Source organism: Sinocyclocheilus grahami, unplaced genomic scaffold, assembly GCF_001515645.1.
Source record: "Sinocyclocheilus grahami isolate Dianchi unplaced genomic scaffold, SAMN03320097.WGS_v1.1 scaffold204.1, whole genome shotgun sequence".
NCBI lineage: Eukaryota > Metazoa > Chordata > Actinopteri > Cypriniformes > Cyprinidae > Sinocyclocheilus > Sinocyclocheilus grahami.
This window is the reverse complement of record NW_015505383.1, coordinates 1,117,079-1,128,777: the sequence shown is the minus strand read 5'-3', so window position 1 is coordinate 1,128,777 and position 11,699 is coordinate 1,117,079. Positions and strand designations below refer to the sequence as shown.

Genomic DNA, 11,699 nt, shown 5'->3' with positions numbered 1-11,699 from the left:
AGTAATCTTATTTTATAACTATATATTGTCATTTTATTAATCAATAATAATATTATTATAATTTATAATAAACAATATTTTATTATATAATATAATTTAATATTTTAAATAAATAATATAAAGATAAATCATATAAAAATATTTTTTTCCCCTTTTGAATTTGGTTATAAATGTGGCTTGGCTTGTGGCTTTTTGTAAGATTTGCCCATTGAGCTGCATAAAATAATTATTTACAAAGTGTTTTCATCCTTATGAATTCATGAATCAAGGAAGATAACTAAACAAAATATGGAGTGTTTTTTTATATAAATTCCCCAACACTAATTTATGATGTGACTTGTATGATGTATGGTTTCTGATGTAACCATATGCAACTAAGCAAAATATTTACCTCCTTTACTGTGTGCTGAGCAAGGTTTACCTTGCTCAGGGCTGTTCGAGACAAACTGAGTCAGCGTTCACTGGACACATCTATGTAATAACTTTTCAGAAGCCTGTGAGCTTATGGCCATTTCAAGAGCGGTCTATGCTTGAATGAGCAGTGTCAAAGGAAGAAGGCTTTAAATAAATAAATAAAAGGAAAAGGACAAATTAGTCCATTCAGCCAGCACTCCTGAGCCACGTTTATTTATTCTCTCTCTACACAAAGAGCTGGAGGAGAGTGAGTGAGTGAGTGAGGATGAAAAATCCTTCTCTCTGCCTCCAGATTTAAATCAACAAGACTGCGGTGAGCAAATCTCACACCAAACAAATAATGCATTTTATTTTGCCTCAATAAACTCCCAATTTGCTGCTTATTAATAGGTAGTTGTTAAGTTTAAGTATTGGTTAGGTATGTGGATGCAGAATATGTGCTTTATAACTACTAATAAACAACTGATATGCTAATAATAGGCATGATAATAAGCAACTAGTTATAAGTGAATTATGCTAAATATATTAAAGTGTTGCTGTCATGGTTGACTATAAAAAGACTGGCTGGTTAATGTGGTTAAATGAATTGACCATGCAAAATGAAATTCGGTCAACTCTTGCTGAACAGTTTTTGAATTAGTATTCTTTTAATAAGTCTTTAAATGAAACGAATGCATAGAACTGTCTGTTTGGACTTGTTTCCATTGCTACATTGTTTTTGCTGCATTCACTCTTGAGCCGAGGTGGTAGTGTCTGAAATAAAAGCAAGGTAATGCAGAGAAAATGACTTCAGTTCTTTAAAAGGGTCTGTAACTATCTTAGAATGAAATGCTGATCAAATCAAAGCTTCTTGATGATATTCAATATATTGTAGATCTCAGTATTTATGTATTGGTTCTGAAATAGTTTTATGCAAGATGTAAAACATAAAACAAGTCACATTGCCATGCTGCTTTCTCTAAACTAACATAATAAAGAATTAATTGTTTTTATTTACATGTGCCAATCTAAAAATACACAAGAAATACCTACAGTTTTCTGTTTCAGAATGAGAGTCCAAACAGCTGATAAAAGCCTCACGTTAATCCACAACTAATCCACACGACTGCTTGATCGTGCTTGACCTGTGCTTATTTCTCTCCTGATTCAGACGAGATGACTTTTTCATCATCCTTATTCATAAAGGATTCATATTTTAGCCGGAAGCAAAAGTTTGAAGTTAAAACGCCTTGATGATGGATTTGTTTCGTTTTCACTTCACAAGATGTTAATTGGTGGACTGGAGTGGTGTGGATTATTGTGATGTTTTTATCAGCTGTTTGGACTCTCATTCTGACGGCACCCATTCACTGCAGAAGATCCACTGGTGAGCAAGTGATGTAATGCTACATTTATCAAAATCTGCTCTGATGAAGAAACAAACTCATCTACGTTATGGATGGCCTGAGGGTGAGTACATTTTCAGCAGATTTTCATTTTTGGGTGAACTATTCCTTTAAACTCTAAACTAATGTTTTTAGAAAACTTGACAGCCAAATATAAAACATGTTAACGATGCAATAAGAATAAATGTGCTAAATTAGGTAATCTGTATTCTATTTTATGCCTAAAGCTTGACAAAAGTCACCTTTCCCCACATACCACAGTCATCTTTCACTGTTGAGAAAATGGATGAATTATATTAATGACTCATCCTGCACCACACAGATTTTTGTCCAATCAAATGCTCTCAAATAAGAATGTCCCTCCCCCAATACCATCTGAGTCTGACAAACAATGCTCACAACGTTACTTGGTCAACTGAAAATGCTAGTAACTTAATTTCTCCTGAGCTCCACACATGACATGAATTCATATACCCACAACTTACTAATTTGTGACCATGTTTTATTATTTTATTAATTTGTTGACCGAATTAATTAGTACAAGTAGGCCACAATTCCATTAAAATGACGGAACAAATGAGTAAAACATGGCTACAAATGAATAAGTCATGCTAATTATGTTTACGCGGCGCGATACGCAACGCGTAAAAAGACAGTATAAGTTATTATAACGGACAGGGCATCACAATATGGTAAGGGGCATAACATTTCCGTCACACGCTTGAAGTATTCGGCCAATCACAATGCACTGGATAGCTGGCCAATCACAGCACACCTCACTTTTCAGACCGAAAAATCGATGCGTTTCAGAAAGGCGGGGCATAGAGGAGCAACAATAATGTACAGTATGTGGAAAATAATGTGTTTTTTTACTTAAACTGCATAAACACATTTCATTACACCAAATAAGCAACATCATTTTTAGCAAAATCATATGACCCCTTTAATTGTTGAATGCATTGTTTTTTTCCCACATGTCATGTGCGTGGCTCCATACTAATCACAATGTGACTTAATTTTAAATTGCCAACAACTTAATCACGAATATATCTTGATTGCCTTCAGCACTCTTCTTAGGCAGAATCCAGTGCCTTATATGGATAGATGTGGACACACATTTGCATGTTTATTTGCATTTCATCATGTTTGTAATTCATACAGCCAGCCACCTCTGAGACACATCTAACGGCTCGTCCCTTGTGTCACTGTCAGTGACTGTAAAACACACGTCCGGCACAGGCTCTCAACACCAGCTCTGTAAGGAGCCGAGGGAATGGAGAGAGGCCGAGAGATCACTAACAGAGAGAATGAGGATCATCTCGGGGACAGATAATTCAAGGCATGTCATAAAACATCAATACTCCTCGTCCGGCCAGCACAGCTGCATGCTGGGAAATATTATGGCCTTAAATAATTCAGCACAGGAAGAAACTCCTTCATTTTACTGAAAATTCACATCATCTATACGTTTTGATTAGTTTTCATTGATCTAAACATATACACACTGTCAAAAAGTAAATAATGTATGTGTTATTCATTATAATACAGTGTCTTTATTAAGTATTTTCAAACCCTTTAATTTTTTTCAAACGTTTGTTTGATTGCTATTAATTAACTGTTAATATAATATAATATAATAAATGATTTGTATATTTAGAAATATTAATAATATAAATATAAAATATATTATCTTTGCTGTGTCATGAACAGTCTGAATACTAACACTAAAATGAATAATATAATAATATAATACAATACAATACAATACAATATAATATAATATAATATAATATAATATAATATAATATAATATAATTCAATACAATACAATATAATATAATAATGTAGTTAGTTCTAGTTAGTAACGTAATCATTACATTACACATTTTAGGTAATATAACCGGACTACTTTTTGATTACTTTTAGATTACTTTTGACCTGACTTGTTTATCACATTGATTTAAATAACATAATCATGTACCATATTGATATAAAAAATAATAAAACAAATAAAACAAAGAGAAAGAGAAAGAAAATGTATTCCAATAGTTGTTATTAACAACACAAAGTACATTAAACATTACATTACGTCAAGGTTTCCCAGACTGGGGTTCATGAAGAAACTGCAGGGTAAATAAAAATGAATGTGTTCATCAGTAGTTGATACAATGTTGAAACGTTGAGAAAACACTTCTTAAAATGTAAATTATTGTTTTAATTATAGCTACCGGACTGTGAATGTCCACAAAACTGAAAGATTTATTTTTGCATATAAGCGTAGGTTAGTTTAGAAAGGAACATTTAAATGAAGAATTAGGGAGAATCAATAAATTATGAATACTCTATTGCTATTGTGTAAATAATATGTAATCATGAAATCAATAAAAATGTAACTGTAGTCTGATTAGGAGTATTATAAAATGGAACATAGTCTAATTACCAGTACTTAATTTTTGGAATCTGATTATGTAATCCAGATTACATCAGTTACTACCCAGCACTGAATATAATATAATCATATAAATATTCAAATAATTATATTATATACATTTTAGTGTTAATATTCAGACTCTTCACTATGACACAGCAAAGTTTAGCTCCTCTGTACCTGAATTGAATTGTCTCTAGAACGTGATTGGACAGCCAGATTTACTTGATTAAACATGATTTAGAAACACACACATCTGTCGAAACTATGTCCCACAAGACAGATGCTGCTGCGGTGACTTTGGCATCTGAAAGTCTTTGAGCGCTCCAGCCAGCTCTGAAGCACAGTGAACCCACAAGACAGTGGATTGATGTTATCAGACACGCTCAATCCAATCTGACAGAGTGCACATCCAAAACAAACACAACCACAGCTTCTACACTGGACTGCTCCGCTGCAAAATGAAAGCAAACATGCATCATCTAAATAACTGTTGCATGGATATTAAGCAATAAAATAAAGAGAAACTGAAAACGGTAAGAAATAAATGTTTATTTAGCTTGTTTTGGCCATATTATATGCTAACAAACAGCTAAGAGCTTCAATAAGCATCTGACACAGTAGTTGATTGTTTTTAATTGTCATATGTTCAAAGAGTTTATCTTTTTTTCCCCTCTAATATCTTACATTTCAGGTATTTTTCACATATTTTAAATGCCTAGTAAAACACACACACACACACACAATAGGGTTCAGGTCATTCGCATTAAAGAACTAACAATGACCAATACTTTTACAGCATTTCTTTAAGAAATAGGTAAATGTAAAACCAAAATTTGCTGGAAATATACTCCAGGATGTGGATGAGTTTGTTTCTTCATGGAACAGATTTGGAGAAATGTGTCATTCCATCACTTGCTCACCAGTGGATCCTCTGCAGTCAACGGGTGCCGTCAGAATGAGAGTCCAAACAGCTGATTTTATCACTAGACAAAGCATTATTATGGATTATTATGGTTTCTTAAAAATATATATGCAGCTTTTGGCTTCACTAGACGTTAATTGATGGACTGGAGTGGTGTGGATTACTTGTGGATTATTGTGATGTTTTTATCAGCTGTTTGGACTCTCATTCTGACGGCACCCATTCACTGCAGAGCATCCACTGGTGAGCAAGTGATGTAATGATACATTTCTCCAAATCTGATGAAGAAACAAACTCATCTACATTTTGAATGGCCTGAGGCTGAGTAAATTTTAAGCAAATTTTCATTTTTGGGTGAACTATTCCTTTAATCTACAATGTTTAATGTTAATTTTTACATATATTAATAATTTTTTTTACCTAATGCATTAACTAATGTTAACAAACTGAACCTTATTGTGAAGTGTTGGCAATAAAACTAATGTCAGATTAGCTAAAGATCAATTCAATGTAGTATAAAGTTTATTGTGTTAATTCATGTTAATTTATGTTCTTACCTGTGGCTTACCTGAAGTTCTCAGTGTGTGATGTTGATGGCAAACGTTTCGTAAAAGAAAAATCTAAAATGACTTATAACATGATATATACAATTTGTCAAGGAAAAACTTTTGAGGCCAGAGTTGAGGAAAGGTCAGCCTCCCAACCAAAAATATAATGGAAAATGTTAACAATCAAATTCACATAATTAATCTGATTCTATTCATATAATGCTTAATATTCTGAATGTATCATTAGATACAGAATATGCAAAATACTGTTACAAGTAGACTAGACATATCTTGGAATCAGAAAATTAACCAAAATGTCCATTAGAAAATATCAAATAATGTAGGTTATATTAATTTAACTGTATTCAACTTCAACACATGCCAAAAAGTTTTCAACCAATTTATTATCCACATTGTATTCTTAATTGTATTATCAATTACAGGACCATTTCAGCATCACTTTAGAACATGAAACGATATTATTTATCTATGGCTGAAACAAAAATACTGTGATAAAGCACATATTCTGAATGTATCATTAGATACAGAATATGCAAAATACTGTTACAAGTAGACTAGACATATCTTGGAATCAGAAAATTAACCAAAATGTCCATTAGAAAATATCAAATAATGTAGGTTATATGAATTTAACTGTATTCAACTTCAACACATGCCAAAAAGTTTTCAACCAATTTATTATCCACATTGTATTCTTAATTGTATTATCAATTACAGGACCATTTCAGCATCACTTTAGAACATGAAACAATATTATTTATCTATGGCTGAAACAAAAATACTGTGATAAAGCACAAAAAAATCAGAAATAATAATAATACAGTTGGTATTAACAGGCACTGAAACGTGTATGTGTGCAGATGAGAGAGACGGCGTGAGTTTTAAACGGGTCCTGGTGAGTGAAAGAAGAGCTAGGAGAGAAATCTGAAATCACAACACAACCACAAGGTGATCACAGAAGTCAAAGTCACCTGCAGGACTGTAGTGTGTGGCTACACGCCCAGCCAGAGAAGAATATCACTGTCAAACAGGCCAGAAACAGAACAAATATTCTTGATAATCACTGTCATTATTAAAAAGAAGAAAGTTGGTGCATCGCCTCACTTGTTTTGACATCAACAACACACAGGAATAGGCTAACTGTCACCTCTGTAAGCATGAACAGCAGAGAGAGAAAGAACGAGACAGAAAATCCCTTCAGGCAGAAGATGTTCTGTTCATAGTCCAACAAGCAGCGTTTAGAAAGAGCAAATGTAGCCCTTGAAATCAAGAAACCAAGGCGCTTATATCCATCTCACATCTGGGTTTTAAAAATAAAATCAATGGAAAGCATTTTAATGCAGGTGAAACGAAAACATGTACCTTTTTAGATAGGAGAAATGTGAATAAAGAAGAAAAAATTATTTAAACATCCAAAACAGAACAAATAGTTCACACACTGTGAAAACCTCTAATATATAGAATCGCACACAGTAACTTTTCAGTAAAAATCCCTTCAGGCAGAAGATGTTCTGTTCATAGTCCAACAAGCAGCGTTTAGAAAGAGCAAATGTAGCCCTTGAAATCAAGAAACCAAGGCGCTTATATCCATCTCACATCTGGGTTTTAAAAATAAAATAAATGGAAAGCATTTTAATGCAGGTGAAACGAAAACCTGTACCTTTTTAGATAGGAGAAATGTGAATAAAGAAGAAAAAATTATTTAAACATCCAAAACAGAACAAATAGTTCACACACTGTGAAAACCTCTAATATATAGAATCGCACACAGTAACTTTTCAGTAAAAAAGAATGCTTCTCATCCCATATGTTACCTCATAATCAAACGTTGTCACATTTTGACCCAGCAGTTTTATTGCAGCCCACTTAGGGCTTTTCATAAGTTGTATTATATGTGTTGGTTTGTTAAAACAAAGTCGGTGGCTATATCAGTTATTATTCGGCTAAAATGTCTCGAGCTACATGAACAATAGAAAAGTTTCCATTCAGAACGCATATTTAAAAATTCAAAATGTCAACGTTTCCGTGCATTGGTGTGTCTTTTGAGAAAAATGTAAGGAAAGCATAAAAACGGCAGCTTTATTTTCTGAATCCTCTTTCCAATTACTGAAAACACAAAACAAGGGATTCAGGAGTGAAGCAGATGCGCTGAGGGAGGGAGAGGGCCTCCGAATGTTTGCTCTCACCCCATTTTCGCCTTTATAGTTCCCAGTTACGAACAAACACACTGGGCCGTCTTCCTAAAAGCTCGGCACTCTGGGGGTTTCCAGAGGACATTGTTGACACTGTTTTTACGCAGGCAAGCGCTACAGCTTTATGAAATGCTGAATTGTGTTTTTTTATGAGAATTAGGTCTGTTGCCCGTGTTGACGCAGTTAGCCATTAGCATTTAGCATCGTATAAATCTGGCTGGCTACACGTCAGTGCTAATGCTGCAGCTTCGGGTGAACATCTCCCTCATGGTGACTGAGCGGCTGAGGTTTAGTTTGTGGTAGTTGGGTAGGGGCGTCGGCAGTGGGGCGGGCAGCCCCAAATCCTGTTGATGCACACTGCGGTAGCTAATGCGTTCGCCGCCATTTCGCAGGCCGTCTGGCTGCTGCAGGTAAAACGGCAAGTCGTAATGCGTACAGGACGGACAGTACGTCTGCGAGCGTGTCAGTTTTCGTGTCTGCGGGGGCGTGAAGAGGGCAGGCCCATTGGGGGTGGTTGCCGTTGGGACAGAGGCCGCCAGAATGTTGTGGTTTGAATGCACCGGCGGCATACGAGACGTGACGGCGAAGTCAGGCTCCTCCTCCTCTGACTCCGACTCCTCCTTCTTACAGCAATAGTACTAGAGGGGTGTAAAGAGAGAGTGTGTCAGCCTAGTATTTTAAATATAAATACAGCAAATATAGCACAGATGCATTTTTGTACATTTTTAAATGCATTAAAAAGTCCAGTAACAAAGTACTGACAGCATTTCACAGATTTCATAAACGTACAAGTGTTTACAAATCATTTTGATGTACATAGAATTATGAATACTAAATGAAATTGAATGCCAACACATTTATGTACACACACTGTAAAAAATAAGTGTAATTTTAACTGTAAAATTTTGTAAAAACGCTACGGAAAAAAACTGTTAATAGGTTAACAGTAAGTTCCCGTACTATATACAGGGAAAAACTGTAAAATATCTAACCAGACATTTCATGTAATTTTACAGTAAAATGCTGTTAATTTTACAGTTTTTAGAAGTAAAAATAACAGATCAATGTATAATTTAGTCAAAAACTGTAAACTGATATTCCCAGAATTCCCTGCATGACACTCCACATTTGAAAGTATTTTGTTTAAACAGTCATGTTTTTTTTTTAAAGTTTTTGTTATTAGTTATGTATTTTTGTGCTTTATGTTACATCTTCTGTTGTTTAATGAAAGTTGAATGCATTATTTAAGTATCATGTGTGTTACCATGATGGTGTTTTGTGTTTGCATGAATGACTCTGTGCACCTTCTATATATTAGTATATACTTCTGCTTGTGGCGAAGCTACTTGTGATGAGCTTTGATTCTTCATGTGGCTTTCTCTTTTACCACCTGCATTATTATGGTGGTTGTCAGTATGTTAAAGGTACAAAACAGATTTTAATAGCAGTGTGCATGGTTGAATTTACTGGTTTACATTCAAATTTTCTTGTTTGTAAATTACAGTTTTATATTGTAAAATGTACAGTTTTTGGCCGTAAATCTGTTTACTGTTTTTCTGTATTTTTTACAAAATTATTCTGGCAACCACAGCTGCCAATTTTTTTTTGTAAAAACTACAGATTTTTTTTTTACAGAGCACACATTTTACATTATAACAGTTTGATTCTATTCTGTATGTTTTCTAAAAAGAAATCAGAACCGCTGTGACAAAGACACATTCAAAAGGTGGGATAACTAAGATTTTTTTATGTTTTTCAAAGAAGTCTCTTCTGCTCACCAAGGCTGCATTTATTTGATCAAAAATACAGTATAAATAGTAGGGCTAATACTGTGAAATATTATTATGATTTAAAATAAGTTTTCTATTGTAATATATATTCAAATGTAATTTATTCCTGAATTTTCAGCATCATTACTCCAGTCCTCAGTGTCACATGATCCTTCAGAAATCATTCTGATATGCTGATTTCCTGCTCAAAAAAAGCATTTATTATTATTATCATTGCTGAAAACAGCTATGTATAAATTTTTTGATGAATAGAAAAGAAAGATCGAAAGAACAGCATTTATTAGAAATTGACCTTTTAAACTTTACTGTCATTTAATATGTGTCCTTGCTGAATAAAAGTATTAATTAATTATTTTTTTAATTATACTTTTTCCAATAGTGAGTTTCATACTTGAATTACACTACAAAGAGTGAAAATGCTTGCATCTGAATTTCATTTACACATAAATTTGGTCATTATTTTCCACTATGAGATTATGTTTGAATATGCAAATTGGTCATCCGACATGGCTGTCAATTTTAGTGCCAACCAGTTGTTTCAGTGTCAAATCAAACATGTAAAATCTAACAAACCATCGGAAAAACATGATACGCCCTGACTTTTCAATTCTGACGCGACGTGTTAGTGTTTGTGACAAGCAGTCAATTCCTGTACAGAAAACATGAGATCTAACAGCAACTACAGAAATAGAAGAGGATGTCACTGCTTCCTAAGAGAAGAGGAGGTACTAAAACACAGCATTATACTTGTAAGACAAATACAACAGACAGATAAAAGCACACAGAAACCCAACAGCTCACCTGCAGCCTACAGTAACACAGTACAGCGATAATGCACAGTAAGATTACTGTAGCTAGAATTCCACCTGTGATTACCACTGTCCCGGCTGTCATTCGAAAGGCTCTCCATCAACACCCTAAAAAAACAAAAGCAAAGAGAGAAAGGCATTAGGTTAACAAGAAACATCTATATAAAAATTCTTTATGATCAAATGTAACCCTCCATACGACCACTGTGTGTGCGACTGAACTCCATTAGCTTCAATCAAATGTGCCGGAAGAATTTTATGGACATTTCAGCGTGATAAATGTTTCCCTGCACCTATGATTTGAATGCCAAAATCATCACCGCACAGGGATAAATGTGAATGGGCAGAACAAACGGGAGGAAAAGAGAGACTAAATAATGAAGGTCAGAAGGGGAAAGGATGGAGAGATAACCTTGGACCAAAATGACTGATAAAAAACGACAACAGTCGATATAGAAGGTCAATAAACAAAGATGTGGATGATAAAGAAGAAAAGTATATTTTAAATGGATCTAGTCGTCATTTGGCACAGTAAAAAGAAAACACTTCAATAGCACTTTTATACAGCACACTTTACAGTTTCATTCATATCTATATTCTGAACATTTTTACAGAGACATTTGTTCTAGGGGTGCACCGATCAGGATTTTTGAGGCCGATCACCGATCACAGAAAGCAGTATCTGCCGATACCGATCACCGATACCGATCTTTTTAAAGCCTTCTTTTTATCATTTATAACTATTTATTGTGATACTCTGAATATCCTGAATATCCTTTTTGAAAATGGGGGGAATTCCCCTCTTAGGTGACTCTTGTGAGAGGAGAAGCAGCACAGACTGTGCTTTCATGCAGGAGTCCGCTACTGATCCGTGGATGTTTACCACAAACACAACATTTATCCATTATTTTGATTTCAAATCCAAACATTGTCACTGAAAATGCTTTTTCAGCATTGCAATTCTTTTTTTACACAGTACAGTAATGCAATCTTTCACAGACATGTTTAAACACAATACATATAAGCAACACATTATTCAATGCTTTTTACTTTTGTATTTACTTCTAGATTTATATATTAAGTTGCTCAAAAAAGTGGCAAAACATTTAAACTACTTTTCTTACGTTATCACAAACTTACCATTGACAGAAACAGTCAGCTCTACTGCCTTTTCTTTTGCATTTAAA

At 34.2% G+C, this 11,699-nt stretch overlaps 1 protein-coding gene across 2 annotated transcripts in view; it reads right to left on the bottom strand.

Moving 5' to 3' along the window:
- Positions 1-7,348: 7,348 nt before the first annotated feature.
- Positions 7,349-11,699, bottom strand: part of LOC107595554 (protein FAM163B-like) — a 34,255-nt gene continuing 29,904 nt past the window's right edge. For both annotated transcript variants that reach the window (XM_016285989.1, XM_016285990.1), the window contains exons 3-4: positions 10,505-10,620; positions 7,349-8,551 (exon numbers count right to left, since the gene is read on the bottom strand). In XM_016285989.1, the coding sequence (XP_016141475.1) occupies positions 8,135-8,551; positions 10,505-10,597 (510 nt within the window). In that variant the 5' untranslated portion in view covers positions 10,598-10,620 and the 3' untranslated portion in view covers positions 7,349-8,134. The remainder of the gene's footprint in view (positions 8,552-10,504; positions 10,621-11,699) is intronic.